At 35.4% G+C, this 15,978-nt stretch overlaps 1 protein-coding gene across 1 annotated transcript in view; it reads left to right on the top strand.

Moving 5' to 3' along the window:
• Positions 1-15,978, top strand: part of ZBBX (zinc finger B-box domain containing) — a 100,809-nt gene that overhangs the window by 20,437 nt on the left and 64,394 nt on the right. The window contains exon 7 of the mRNA XM_058555595.1: positions 6,465-6,560. Coding sequence (XP_058411578.1) covers positions 6,465-6,560 — 96 coding nt within the window. The remainder of the gene's footprint in view (positions 1-6,464; positions 6,561-15,978) is intronic.

Genomic DNA, 15,978 nt, shown 5'->3' on the forward strand with positions numbered 1-15,978 from the left:
CATCTTCCTCTACTTTATATGTGGGACACCTGCCACAGCATGGCTTGATAAGTGGTGGGTAGGTCCACGCTGGGGATCCAAACCTGCGAACCTTGGGCCACTGAAGTGGAGCTAGCACACTTAACCACTACACCACCGGGCCAGCCCCTGGACAGATCTTAAATTAGATGCTTTTTCACAAATGTGTACAGCCACATCAACACGGCACAGTTCCCTTGTGCCTTTTCCAATTAATCCCCACTACAAAGCCCACCACTGCTCTGATTTTTAGCACCATACGTTTCGTGGTGCCTATCCTTGAACTTAGTGTAAATGAAATGGTATGGCATATATTTTTCTGTGTAAGGCTTCTTTTGCTCCACATGAAGATTCATCCATGTCATTATATTTATCAGCAGTTTGTTCCTTTGTATTACTGAGTTGTATTCCATTGTATCAATATACCAGCATTTGTTTATTCATTGACATGTTGAATGACATTTGGGTTGTTTCAGGTTTTTTTATTGTTATGTTTGAGGCTGCTATGGAATTTATGAGCAAGTCTTTTTCTTTCCCCTTTAAATGATTTTTTTTTCCTTAAAAGTTTTGAAGTAAAGTTGAAAAAAAGTACAAAAAATAATGCTTTCTGACATCTCTCTAACTTTTCATTGGTGCTAATTTCATGAACTTTCTAAAAAATTATGGTAAAATACACCATAATTTAAAAGTTACCATCTTAGCCATTTTAAGAGTAGAGTCCAGTGGCATTAAGTACATTCCATTGTTGTGCTACCATCATCACCATCCATCCACAAAACTCTTTTCACCTTGCAGAAATGAAACTCTGTGTTCATTAAATAATAACTCCCATTCTCTCCTCCTTTTGGCCCCTGGCAACCACTATTCTATTTTCTGTCTCTATGAATTTGACTCTTCTAGGTGCGTCATATAAGTGGAACCATACACTGTTTCTCCTTCTGTCATTGGCTTATTTCACCTATCATAATGTCTTCAGTGTTCATACATGTTGTAGCATGTGTCAGAATTTCCTTCCTTTTTAAGGCTGAATAATATTAAATTGTATGTATATTCCACATTTTGTTTATCCATTCATCTACCGATGGATGCTTGGGTTGTTTTCACCTTTTGGCTGAATAATGCTGCTATGGACATGAGTGTACAAATAACTGTCCAAGTTCCTACTTTCAGTTCTTTTGAGTATATACTCAGAAGCAGAATAGCTAAGTTCTCATTCTCTCTTGAACCCTCTCCATTGAGTATTAGGTCTCCACTACTGTCCTGCAACAGTTCCTATCAAGGTCACTAGTGACTTCCACATTCTTAAACACAGTGGCCAACTTTCAGTAATTATCCTAATCTATCAGTAATATTTGATACAGTATCCCTCTCCTCTGTGATGACTCTTTGCTTGGCTTCCTCCGGGTCACCATTCTTTGCTAGCTGTCTCTTTTCAGTCTTTTTTGTTGGTTTGCTGTATTCTTGACTCCCTAACATTGGAGTGCCGCAGGCTCGGTCCTTAGGCCTCTTCTCTAGTCTATCTATGCTTACTCTTTATGTAATTTCATCCACTCTTTTGGCATTAAAGACCATCTCTACATTTGTGGTTCCCAAATTTGCATCTCTAACTCATACCTCTCCCTTGAACTTTCAACTCAAACTGCCTCATCAACACCTCTACTTGGGTGTCTGACAGGAGTCACTAACTTAACAGGGTTCAATTCTGAGAACCCTTAATGTCTCTGAACAAATTTTCTCCTCCTACAGTCTCCTATTCATATCAATAAAGGTCAGCTCAAATGTTACCTACCCCGACAGCCCTCTATAAAATAGCAACAGCTGAGTTGCACTCTCTAGTTTTGTGAAGCTGCTTCATTCATTTACATAGCATTTATTGTCCTTTAACATATTTGTTTGTTTATTTTCCATCCACCTACAATATCAACTTCACGAGTGTAAGGATTTAGTTTTGTTCACTGCTGTGTGCCCACCACCTAGAATTATGCCTGCAATTCAGTAGGCACTCAAAAATATTAGTTGAATGAATCATTTCTTTAAAACTTTTCTGTAATATAGACTTTAGATGTATCTTCCTTTCACTTAGTATTGAAGATACTCCAATATCTTTTGCAATCTAAAATATTACACACTTAGGAAGCAGTTTTCCCCTAAAGAATTTAGTTATTATAACTAATATTTGAAGATTACTATAACTAAAATTTGTTATAGTTTCAGAGAATTTAGTTATAATCACTTCTGATTTAAAACTATGTTACTAGTCTTATTTCATGGCAGTTTTAACTGGGCTCAGAGAGTTAGGATGCTGTAAGTCTAATAAAGAGCTAATAATATTAAATGTAAAACCCCAGCCCTGGGTGTAAGGCCAGCACCATTACATCATAGTGTTTCCTTATATTATTTGATATAATGGTGGAAAATAATTTAAAGAATCTTAGCAAATTGTATCTATCCATAAATGTTTAAAAAATATTTAAAAAATGCTAATATTCTTGAAGTTGGAAGTATGAAAACTGAAGGGACTTACTGTCTGAATGGAATTGCTGGGGTCCCCTGTCCACGAATATGTAGGAGCTGTGAGTCAATATTTCTTGTGAATCCTATTCTATGTTGACCACTGTTTAAAGGCCAAGGAATTTGAACAATATGGCATATGGAGATAAGACTTGACCTGGAAATAAAGGATCTGTTTTTCCAGAGAGAAAGAAAAGCAAGACAAGGACAGCCCAGACAGGACAAATGGCATGTGCCTTAGCTGGAAAGCAGATGAGTGATGATGTGTGCAATAATTATAAAACTGATTTGCCTGAAAACTGTCATATATAGAAGCCACAATTTAGGCCCTACACATTCTTGAAGAATTTTGCCCAGTTTTTAAGAAAGAATGTTCTTTGATTTGAAATGAAAATAGTATCCCATGATACTTGTCAAAGTACAACAGTAAGTTATTTAAAAATTCAGGCTCGGCCGATCTAATGAAGTAGACTGTGGTAGTGTTAAACTCTGAGCTTGTCTTGTGCTCTTAGCTTCCATCATCCTAGATGGTAATGCTGACTGGATAATTAGAGCCAAGCTTTCTATATCTTATGACAGTACCTTCATCAGGGAAAACTGTATGAGAGGTAGGGGTTAAGAGCTTATGTTTTGGGGGTTTGAATCTCAACTTTACCTGTTATTAGCTATGCGACCTTTAGCAAATGACTTAATTCCTTTATATTTCTGTTTTCTCATTTGTAAAATGGGATAATACAGATAATGATAGTCTATACCTCTCACTTATTAAGGAGAATGGTTAATGTGTGTGAAGTATTTAGTGTTGTGCCTGGCACATTGAGAGGAGACAATACATTGTATGTATTTTATTGTTGGAACATTTTCTTATGTCCTGATGCATTCACATATATTGATAATATTGATGGTAAAAATAAAACCCCAAACTTCCAGATTTCTTATTTTTTAACGGAATTCTAGTAGCTTTACGCTGTTTCTACATGGCAAAAGTGAAATGGATAAAAGTTAAAAATCATACGTTAGATTGACAAATGTGGATAATTTAATTAAACTCAGATGGATTCAGGAGGCTTAGCACAACTGATCTAGCCTTGATCAAATTAAAAATGTATTTGCTAAAACTGCACTTGGGTATTCCATCATTGAAGAAGCATCTGTGATGATGGAATGGAGTCTTTATCTACATTTTTAGTATGTTCCTGCCAGTTATACAGACTGCCTAAGAAGATTTTCCAGTTGGTGGTCATTTTAACCCAATTTAAATCCAAATATGCTTGTCTAACAAAATACATAAGCTTCCTCTGCAGCTCCAGCTTTGATCTTCCAGTCTACCACATCCATTTGGCTACTTTCATTAAAAGTCTGTTGTTAACAAATGCTTGGCTTAGAATTATATTCTGAAACTGATTTTCAGTCCTCTATATTACATTGTAAAAACAGTGCCAAATACTTATGAGAAATTCATTAAAATGTTACCAGATATGTAAAATAAAAATTATGCAGAATGCATTTTGAAATATACATTAATACAATAATACTACCATATATGTATGTGATATTATAGCTTTTTAATTGATTTCATGCTTGAAAAACTATGGATTTGGATGTTTTTATCATCATTTCTCTAAGAGACTGTAGCTCTTGAAACAAGAGTTGGTAGGTAGGACTAGTTCCCATACTAGGGATAGTGCATATTTTTTTTCTACTTAAATAAAAAATCCAGTGCTTTTCAGTTAATCACATTTGAAATAACAAAATTGGATTTTGACAAATACTAGACCATGCAGTCATTTGAAATATTGGATTTTTAAATGGCAGATTTTATCAAGGTTTTTCAATAAATGATTAGAACTGCAGTTAATGGTCAGTGATTGATTTAATGATTAGTAATGTGGGCTGTGGGTAAGAGCTTGAGCTTTGAGCCAGACTATGGGGATGAAATCCCGGCTCTGTTAGCTGTATGACTAGACAAGTTTCCAATTGTTATGTTCTCTTGTTACCTTGTTTTCACAATGGAGAGGTAATGATCATTCTAACGCTATGGGATTGTTGTGAGTATTAAATGAGATGGAACGTACAAAGCCCTTAGAACAGTGAGTAAGTGCTCACCACATCTTGTGAACGTTGTTGTTATTATTTGACTCTAGCCTTCCTTTTTAGTTTCATTTTAGTTATATAAAATTTCTCTCTTTTAACCATTTTTTAGTGTTATTTTAATCATCTTATATTTAATAAACCTGGCTACATTATTGTAGGTAACTCTGTCATCATATGGGGACTTCTAATACAATTTTTAAAAATTAATGGACTTAAAAATCTCCTGTTGAGTTTTTAAGAAGAGTTTAGTTTACTTCTCTACGTCTTATACATCCTAGTGCCTTGTTACTCAATATGTGGTCTGCACACCAGCAACTGCATGGGCATCACCTGGGAGCTTGTTAGATGCGGGATCTCCGGTGGCATTCCAGACTTCCTGAACCAGAGTCTGCATTGTAACAAAAGCCCAGGTGGTTCGTATGCGTGGTACAGTTTGAGAAGCATCACTGTATTGCACGTTTCAGTCCACCATTGACCAGTACAAGCAGAAGAGCTTGGTCGACCCTTCCCCAGTCTGCCCCAGCTACTTTATGCTTACTGTTCCCCGATATGAGGAGAAAGGAAGGAGGGGGAGAATGGTGGTGTGCACCCTAAGGGGAGAGGAAATGGAAGAGGGTCAAGGGAATGTGAGCTCCTTGACACAGACTTTTTGACAGCATCTCTCCAAGCCCTCATGCTTTCTTATTTGTGCTACTGGTCATTCTCAACCTAGGCCAAACTTAAGAAAATGAGGGATCTTAGCCAAATTTCCACTGCTTTTTGTCACATTGTAAAGAGTGTTGAAGTGACTGTAAAACTGCATGGTAGTAATTTCACTTGCAGTAAACATTCTGTTTTTTTCTTTACTTTCAGTGTTACTTGGTACCATCATAGATACAGGTATATCACATTACTCAATTTGTCCCTAAATTAAAAAAAAAATTATATTTTAATACCATAGAGAATTTGGAAGATAAATAGAAACTTTTCCAGGGCCGGCCTGGTGGCGTAGCTAAATTCTCACTCTCTGCTTCGGCTGCCCTGGGTTCACGGGTTCAGATCTCGGGCGCGGACGGATGCACCACTTGTCAAGCCATGCTGTGGCTGCGTCCTGTATAAAGTAGAGGAAGATGGGCATGGATGTTAGCCCAGGTCCAATCTTCCTCAGCAAAAAGAGGAGGATTGGCAACAGATGTTAGCTCAGGGCTAATTTTCCTCACAAAAAATAAAAAACATAATGAACTTTTCCATAATCATTTCACCAGTCATAAACATTGCTGGCATTTTGATGGAGTTCCATCAAGTTTTTTTTTTTCTTATACTTTCTTTCCTTTGAGGAATCTTCTAAGAACACTTTTAAAACCATATTTTGAGAATCATCAGTGAAGGAAGGCCATTCAAGGAAGTATATGGAGACTTTTAGAGACAAATAGTATACATAGAATTTGAATAATTGTGCCATGTAGCTCTGTATAGAAAGATAAAAGAATTCATAAAAATGTAGTTTTGACCCAGACATACTGCTGTTTAGTTTTTACTAGGTCAAGAAGTTTGACCTGAGGCTGCTGATTCTTTTATGTTTTATTCAGAAATTATACACACATACATGCATCTGATAGTTATGTCTAAAATCTACATTGTAGCTATTATATTTATTTTGATATGGGAGTAATTAGAGTTTACAAGTTAGTTTTTCTCAGAGTTAAATCTTGACTGGGATAAGTTTCCTTGGGCTTCTCAATTCTGGTGACATATAGCTATGTAATTGGAGAAATAAAGATGAGAGCAATGACATCTTTACGCAAATATGTTCTCAAAGTTATATTATAAGATTTTAACGATTTTTTAAAATATCTTTTAAGGTATGCCTTGAATGTGGAGAAGATTATTGTTCAGGATGCTTTGCTAAAATTCACAAGAAGGGGGCACTGAAGTTCCACAGAACAACTCTTTTGCAGGTAATGACTTTTTAAAATGCTTTACTTGTAGTGTATTTATAAAATGTTTCAACTCAAAGACATTTAAAACATGTTTAATTATCTAGAATTTAGGATGATTTACATTAATTTCTAAAATTCTATGTACAGTCTTTACATATATCTTAAAATTATTTTACTGAACACTAACTTGGATTGTATTTTGCTATTTAAACTGTGTTTTAATATAGTTCCTGAAACACTTAGCTTGATTAGAGTTTTCAAATTATGCGTTCTATCTGTGAACTTGACATTTAAAAATTAGACAATATTTTTATCTATTGTTGTTTCAAATGAGCACATGGCTTATTTTAAGTATTATTTCTATCAAGTTTACAAATAGAAATCTCTTATGTTTTCTTTTCATGTTTATTTTTAAAAATTAGTCTTTTGTTTGTCCTCACCTATCATTACTTAAATAAGCTTTTCTCTCAGGTTTCTACTTTTCCTCCTACATATCAGAAGCTTTTATTTATCCTCATATAGTCATTGTTTTCTGAAATACCTAAACTCAAACCTGTCAGATGGTTTTAAAATTCTAATACTTAAGCAATAAATATGGCTAAATATAGATATGATGTTATACCAGTTACATTTAATAATGCATTGATTTGTCATAGATTTCATTCACTGTACAGTAATTTTTTGAGCAAATATTTATTGAGTGCTTTTTAGGAAGCAGAGTCTGTGTTAGGCAGTGACCTTACACAGGTGAATGACACTAAGGTCCTGCTCTTAAGGACCTGGGGGTAAAAGTGAGAACAAGGACCTGGTGTAATGGGTTAAGGGTTTTCATATTATCTTGTGGGCAAAGGGAGGGAGATGATCAGATCAGTATTTAGAAAGATCACTAGTAGATTTTAATCTTTACATGTTACTTCAATATAAATATTGGTAACTCTCAAGGATGCTGATGACCCAAGTCACGATAACTACAAAACATAAAATAGACCTTGCTCATATCAATGTTTACCGGTCAGTTACTTTCGAGTGGCTACTCAATATTTAGAGCCTCTGGGCAGAAATGATGAAGGGAAAACAAAAAACCACCACCTACTGTACCCCTCACTCAGGATCGCATAACCAGATAGTCATAAGAAATGAAAATTAATGTATATACAAGTGAGTGTACTTGTTAATATTGAAGTAATATAGAATTTAACCAAAAGCACTCCATTTTCAGAGTAAAAAGTGTCGTTACCCCACCGTGAGTTCATATTAGGAATTTTCCATTCCATGATTTGTTCAGCACATTTTCTGATTATCACTCAGTGAATTTAGATGCTGTGTTAGTTGGGGTAGAAGATACAAAGGAGTATGAGACATGGCTCCTTCCCTCAACCTCAATATTTGACCTTCGAGATTTATCCAAGTCTGATTCTCTTCTCTCTCTCCTTCCCTTCCCCTGTCCTCCGTCTCTGTCCCTTTCTTTCTCCCTCCCGCCCCCATCTCTTTTTACACACACACACACACACACACACACACACACACACACAATCCATTTCAAAAGACCGTCAAACTTTGCTGTGATATAGCTTGTTGTTTTCCAGAGGCAGATACGATATGGGTCAAATCATGCTTACTAAAAACAACATGACATAGACTATGTTTTCTAAACATTGTGCATTTTTCTATTCTGTATTAATGTCATTAGAATAGTTGTATTCTATATTTTAACTTAGAAGAACATGATATTTGTAGATTAGATCCATATAAAATTCTAAATGTAGAATTGATAAAGAAGTGAGAGAACTAATATTTACTGAGTATATACTTCATGGCATACACTGTTGTTTTATATTACCAGCATCACAATTTCTACTTTAGATTGCAGGGGAGGAAAGTTTGGTAAGCCAGAAATAGTAGAATGGTATTTAAGTTCCTAGTGAATCTCAAATTATGGAAGACACGTTCATCTCTAAAAGTTTACATAAATGAATTTCGTAATATGTATACAAATCAAAGAGCATAGCAAGTAATAATATATCCTTGAGAGGTTTCTTCAAATACAGGGGTTCTTTTATGTATATATTTTAATGTTAAATAATAGTGAAGAACTACATATCTTCCACATTTATGTTGCTCCTCTGTATTACCCTCCAGCCTGTGGAGACTAAAGTTGCTACTTGATACTGTCTTGAGGATAGTCCTGGGAAGTTCGTTGCCTACTAGAGAAGTTGAGTTGTGAGACTGACACTTAAAATGGAGCATATAGAGGACTACCTGTACTGGGAGCTAAACATACATTGTTGTTGCTCTTTTTATATAACATCATTTCACCTACCCAGATTGCTAAGTAATGAAATACTTTGAAGGAGATAATTTTTTATAGATAATTCAAGTAAATTTGTCTACTTATTCACTCAACAAAAAATGTAAACTAAAAAGTTTTTTTTAAAGGAAACTATTCCAAAATGTATAACATATGCCCTCCCATCTTAGTAGAGTACAGTGAACACAGTCTTACTATGTATTGGTGACTCCTGCCCCTTATTTTGACCACTCGCTAGTATAACAGTTAATAAGACAGACGTCTCAACCAGGTGATGCAGTATGCATAGCTACACCTGCCTCCTAAGAGATTTGCCCTTCTGGTTAGTACTTCATTTTTCTCCTATATCATGGCCGTACCCATTCTCTGTCATCACTTCTTGACTTTAATCAATTGTTCCTTTAGCTATCTGCCATTTTCCTCCTATTTCTGTCCTCTGTTTAACCCATTAATTTTTTTACACTTTGCTTTTTTTCTCCTTATTTGCATCATCCTCCCTGCTCTTTCTCTGTGCCGTAAGGTTCTTGTTGCTGTTGTGCCTTGGCCTGGTGACCATTGGTCAGCAATGTGGGGATCTCTCTTTCTGTATAGCCTTTATTACCCAGTCATAGAGTGTTTTTAGTTTTCCACCATTTTGGTAACTATAAAAGTCATGAGACTTTTTTGTTGACTACTGAATTCATATCTAATCTGAGACGTTAGGGCAGATATTTGATATTTGAATATTGAGCGTTGCGATATGAAGAGCTAGCATTCTACACTAACGGCTGCCATGCTTTATGCTCTTTAACCTGTGCTGATGTTTCTGGTTATTACGAAGTATAGCCGGATTTGATGGCTATAAACCGTTTTAGCCCCCTTCCTACATACAGCGTGTGAGCCTTTACAGATTTCCCGTTCAGTAGGGATCATTTGGTACTAGCATATCTTGTTTTACTTAAGAGATAAATCCTTGAAAAATTGAAGGCAAACTATTACCATTTCTATGTTGACTAAGATTATAATTTCCAAGGGCCTTTCTTTTGGTTTATGAATGATTTATACTTGGCAGTGATTTCAACACAAGTTTTTTTTTTGCCTTCTCCAACCTCTAAGTAGTTAATTATGTGCAAAATAAAGTGTAAATACATGAGAAGAATTACTAAGGATGGAAATTCTACTTCTATATTTAGAATGATTTTCAAGACTACAAGTTGCAACAAAAGGTTTTTTCAGTGGGTAAGCCTAACATTGATGAAAAATAAGGTCCTAATATGTCGGGCGTTCCTATTTCCTTTTAACAACATATGATCAAACAGAACAGATGAGGTTAATTAGAGAGAATAGAAGATGGGGGAAAACAAGCAAAAGGCATTCTATTGTGAAGTCTGACATGTACAAAAGGAGGCTGGATTAAGTAAATCATTAATAGATTCTGGTAAATATGTTTTCTTAATTGGAATGGAGATTTTCTTAACTGGAAAGGAGAGACCTTGGGAAGGGGGGAGGTTAGTAATGAAAGAAGAGATAATTGAGGTAGAATTTCCCTGTTTTCTGGTATGAGGCATTTATATACAGCCTCTTTACTTTCTTATCTCCAAAGAAAGGTATGCATATATAAATACAGATGTACATGGGAATATATATTTACTTGAACATACCTACAGGAAAACAATTACCAGGCAGAACCTCAGTTATCGTCAGAATATGACTCATGCTTACTGACTTAATGGTAGATTTTTTTTCTTTTAGTTGACGATGACCAATATCAGCTTTGAGGCTCACACTGTCATTATTCTGTTAATGTTCACAATAAGACAGTATTTTTAGATCATAGCTAGTCATTTTGGATAACGTCATGGTTACTTACTTGTATGATCTTAATGTGATCCATTTTAAATGTTGTGCATACACATACTGTAGATGCTATCGTGTGCCACTAGATCCTCCTCTTTAGGATTGAGACACTCACTGCCTTAGCTGCCTGGAGTGTTGCCTGCAGGTGGATCACAGTGGAGTCTCTTCCCAGGAATTTCCTTTGCCCAAAGGGAGCTGCCACTGCCTAGCTTACACTCCATCCCTGGAGGCAGCCCATTTTCTGGTCTGTGTGAGAGTACAAATTCCCAGCAGACCCCTTGCCTCAATTGGGGACGACTCTGAGGGGCCCTCACAGTTCCTCCCTTGGGATTGGCAATTGCATCAAATCCAGCTTTCCTCTTTGCCCAATTCCCCTTCCTTCACTTGTCCACAGGTGTTCTTCACAGTGCACTCCCCAGTAAAAGTCAGGCAGTCAAATCACAGTCTCTGTTTCCTGGGGAACCTGCCAGTATGTAATTCAGAGTGAAATTACAGATAATTGTTGGCCTAATTTTAGAGTGTGCTGCAATTTTTGAAGGCCAATGTATAACACCTCTGTCTTCACTTTCCAAATTCTGAACCAAGTGAGAATTAGATATTAGAGTCAAAATATAGAAATAAAAATATCAATTTTATTATTGATACAATCAAAATTGGTGGTTGTGGCATGGATGTTCAGACAAATTCAGCTTCCTAATACTTCCTTGAGTTGAACATTTTTACTGTCCCGTCTCCCCCAAATTTGAGACCTTTCCCTCTGGCGAGGCAGGGCCTACCCAGTAAAACTCCTTAGTGGATGTCTAGAATGGAATGAATCCCTCTCTGGGCAGGCAGCCCTTAGAGAGAGAACCCAGAAGGGGCAGAGGTGAGTGTGCTCACTTTCTTCTCCCAAAGTCTCACCAACAAGATAGAAATATAAGGATGGGGAGTAAATGTTCCCTGAAAAAGGAATTATCAAAATTCACATGATTTTAGAGTATAGATGATGTAAATATTCTAAAAAAAAGTATAAATTTTCTATTTATAAATATAAGTTAAAATTACATAAGAAAAAATAAAATATTTAAAATATATATGAACAACTGAGTATTGGCATGTTTTTCACCTATTTTTTTAATGGGATAATGCTTATTTCTTGTGCTATAACTCTGTATTCATTGCTCTTCAATATGATTATCACTTTACACTTCTTCTATGAAGGGGTTTTTAAAACTATATTATTATTGACTATTCTTTTTTTTTTTAATATTTTCCGATAAATTTCAAATCCTGTGAGGAGAGGGACTGTTTCTGTCTTGTTCATCATTGTATTCTCAGTATTTAATGTTGTACCTGGCACATGTAAATCTTTTTTTGAATGAATGACAATGTGAATGAATCCCTAATGATATGATCAAGCTCCTGAAATAATTTAAAACTATATTTTAAGTAGCAAAGTATTTTTCTCTGAATTTTGAAACCAGAGATTGGATAATAAAAAGAGCTTATGGTATGCTAATGTGTTATGTTGGTGAAATGTTGTGTGAGAACTCGACCTTCAGTTAACTTTCTAGCTCTTTCCCTGGGAAACAGGTAAAGGTAGGGATGGCAACTATGTTCCTAGACAACATACTTATAGTAAACATGACTCCTGATTGGCAAATTGCATATAAACGGGAGAACTGTAAATCCTTGGAGTAAGCCAGAGCTCCCTGAGTGTGGTGAGCTTTGTAGCTGGCACGTCTGCTGTGGGGCTCTGGAAGCCTTGCAGATGGGGATTGACGCTGGTGGAAAATAAGGCTTCAAAGCCAGGTGTATCCCTCATCTCTCTGAGCTGTACCTCTGTGTGAACTGCTGCAAGACTCCCACCCACGAACAACTTATGCTGTGCTGTTGGCAAACTGTTGTTCCTGTTCTTATGCTTCTGAGTAGACTGATGCTAAGAGTGGTTTGATGACAGCCTGGTGAGTCTGAAAGTTTAGTTAACTCAGGCAGACTCCTTGGTGGACATTGCAGTAAAATCTTTGATTAACCAGAATTTCAAAAAATAGAGTGGTGGGATACCTGAAAGCTAAATGAAGAACAGTTGCACAGGCATCACTGACAAGAATTTTTTAAAAACAGCTTTATTGAAATATAATTCACATACCATACAATTCATCATTTAAAGTGTACAATTCAGTGGATTTTAGGATATTCTCAGATATGTGCTACTGTCAGCACAATTAATTGTAGAACATTTTCATCACTTCCAAAGGAAACCCCACACCCTTTTGCTACTATTCCCATCCCCCTATACCCTCCTCCCCCCAATTCCCTGGCAACCACTAATCTACTTTCTGTCCCTATAGATTAGCCTATTCTAGACATTTAGTATAAATTGAATCATATAACGTGGTCTTTTATGACTGGCTTCTTTTACTTAGCATAATGTTTTAAAGGTTCGTCCATGTTGTGACATGTGTTGGTGCTTCATTTATTTTTAAGGCCAAATATTCCATTGTATGGATAAACCACATTTTGTTTATCCATTCATCATTTGATGGACATTTGGTTGTTTCCACCTTTTTACTATTATAAATAATGCTGCTATGAACATTTGTGTACAGGTTTTTGCGTGGACATATGTTTATTTCTCTTAGCTATATCTCTAGTAGTGGAATTGCTGGGTCATATGCTAGTTCTATCTTTAATTATTTGAGGAACTACCAGAGTGTTTTCCAAAGTGGCTGCTCCATTTTACACTCCCATCAGCAGAGTATGAGAGTTCTGATATTTTTGCGTCCTAGTGAACACTTGTTATTATCTCTCTTTTTGATTCCAGCATCCTAGTGGGCATGAAGTGGTATCTCATAGTGGTTTTGATTTGCATTTCCCCGATTACTAATGATGTTGAGCATCTTTTCATGTGCTTATTGGCCATTTGTATATCTTCCTTGGAGAAATGTTGGCAAGAATTTTTGAGACAACCTATATTTGGGACAGTTTAATAGCCTGCACTTCAGTGAAACTACATCTATAATGATGACCTTTTAGATGCCAGTACTAAGAAAAGCTAGGGAAAAGGAAAAGATGACATTTGAAAGGGGTATGGAAAAGGCAGAGCAGGGCTTCTCTTATCGTCAGTGAAGAATTGGAAGAACATAAGTGGTTTGAGGGAGTATATTACAGAATCAAGTGACAGACAGAGCAACAGATAGAGTGGAGCGAGTAGATGCAGTGCAAGGGTTTAGTGCAGAGATGGGCCCAAATCCCCCTCAAAGGGAAAGGAGCATGTTTCTGTAATGTTTATGCTAAGGGAGTCTTTAAGATAAAACTCACATGTGCAAGCTCAGAAACTTGCAGGGCTGTTGTGAGGATCAGATTAAATGACAACAAATATAAAAGTATTCTGCTCATAACAGGTTTTCCATTCACTAGGTTTTACTAGTCAGGATATAGTGTTTGTAGATATTCAACACAATTCCTACATCATCTAAATTTAGAACCTAGAAAACAAAATATATTAATGATAAGTCATTCTCTAAAGAATTAATGAAATGGATAGTTTGGTTTTAGGGCTGTTTTCAGAAGTATTATAGTAATATACACTTTGAAAGGCTTTTGTGAAAAAAAAATAATAAAGTTTTAGAGAAATACAGATGTCCTCCTTATCCAAATAGAGAATAATAGAATCTCAATATTGGAAGGGACCTTAAAGATCTTAGTCTAACCACATGTCTGAACCTTTAATCAATCACATTGATGCTGGATATTGGAGGAACCTTTATCATTTGCAGTGCTACTTATGTTTTCTTACAGTTTTTTCATGGGGAGTCTGACAAATTTTACAGTAGTTTATGTGTATTTTATGTTCATTGGTCTTTCTGGGATAAAAATCATCCAATTGTGATGTAACAGCATTACTACATATAAAAATCAAATTAAAACATTATTGATTGTTCTTAGTGAGTTTATTCTGCTATGCCTAAAAATCTGTTATTCAAAGCATTGCATATAAAATCATTTGTTCCTCATGTAGCTCAAATATGAGTAATTGCTGAAAGCAGCAAACTCATCTGGATTCATTATACATATAATATTAGTTGAAAACAAAAGTAAGGACTTGCTAAGATAATTAATATAGTGCATAATTATATGGCATCCAAATTTCCTGTGTGAATTTCCCGCATTATTCTCTTGTTGCTATTCTGGCTCACTTTTAAGATTACTCTCTAAGTAGAATTTTTTAGTGTTGTAATAAGATTTGAAAGGCACACCTATTAAGACTGAGATCACTTTTTGTTATTTTTCTTGATACCAAGTGATTTAAAAATTTTTGACCATACATTCCCTTTTGAGCTATTATATTTATAAGCTATATTGTCTTAGTTTAAAATATTTTAGCTGCATTAAGTGCATTTGATTTCATTATTTCATGTTACTTTATGATAGTTCTAAATATTGAGTGCAGGTTAGTTTTATTTGACATTTACTGTCTATTGAATAGTAAGCTGCATTTGTAATCAGGGGCATGTGTCCAGATTCTTGCTTATTTTTATTATCTCTTTATGTGTCAAGGGGGAATAATAATACATAAATCTTTCATTAATAAGGCCTGTGGTTTTCATTAGACCTTTAGAGGAAAGGTAAATCTAAAGGTCCTTCAAGTTCTACTTAAACTTATACTTAAATGATGCTGGAGTAAGCAATACACCTCAGCCATATGAATTCCACCCTTCCAGGATTCAATTCCTATCTAGCTTGAATGGGTAGTTTTTTTATCCCAAATTTCATATGTATTTTTAGAATATGATGAGCAGAACTGGATTTAAAACATGATTCTGTTGTAAGTTCCCCTGCTGCATTTTTCTTTTACCCTGTAGATATTTGGTTTTCTCCTGTTTCTTCATGTACTTATATGGGGACTTTTACTCAAATTCTGTTTTTCTGTTCCAGTTGTCTGCTATATGGAAATTCCTGTCCTTTGCTTCTCTACCTTTCCAGCTGGCCTGAAGTTAACTTTTTCTTTCTGTTGATCCTAACAGTAGATGAAACCTTTGGTCAAATCATTTATGGATATCTTTTTCTTCAGCTTTCATAGAAAATTTAGAGTTGACTCTGTGGTAAAGCTCATTTTTAGGGAACAAATTTCTACTAAGACTGTGTAAAGACAGAGTCATCAGAAAAGCAAGAACAATTTCCTCTAAGAATAAAAGATATATTTTAATAATGTGAAAAAATTGAGAGATAAAGCTCATCTTTTTCATTCTTGTTTAATGGATTTGGATGTTTAAAATTATGTATTTTTATAAGTAAATTACTTTTACTTGG

The sequence above is a fragment of the Diceros bicornis genome, chromosome 15, assembly GCF_020826845.1.
Source record: "Diceros bicornis minor isolate mBicDic1 chromosome 15, mDicBic1.mat.cur, whole genome shotgun sequence".
In the NCBI taxonomy this organism is placed as follows: domain Eukaryota; kingdom Metazoa; phylum Chordata; class Mammalia; order Perissodactyla; family Rhinocerotidae; genus Diceros; species Diceros bicornis.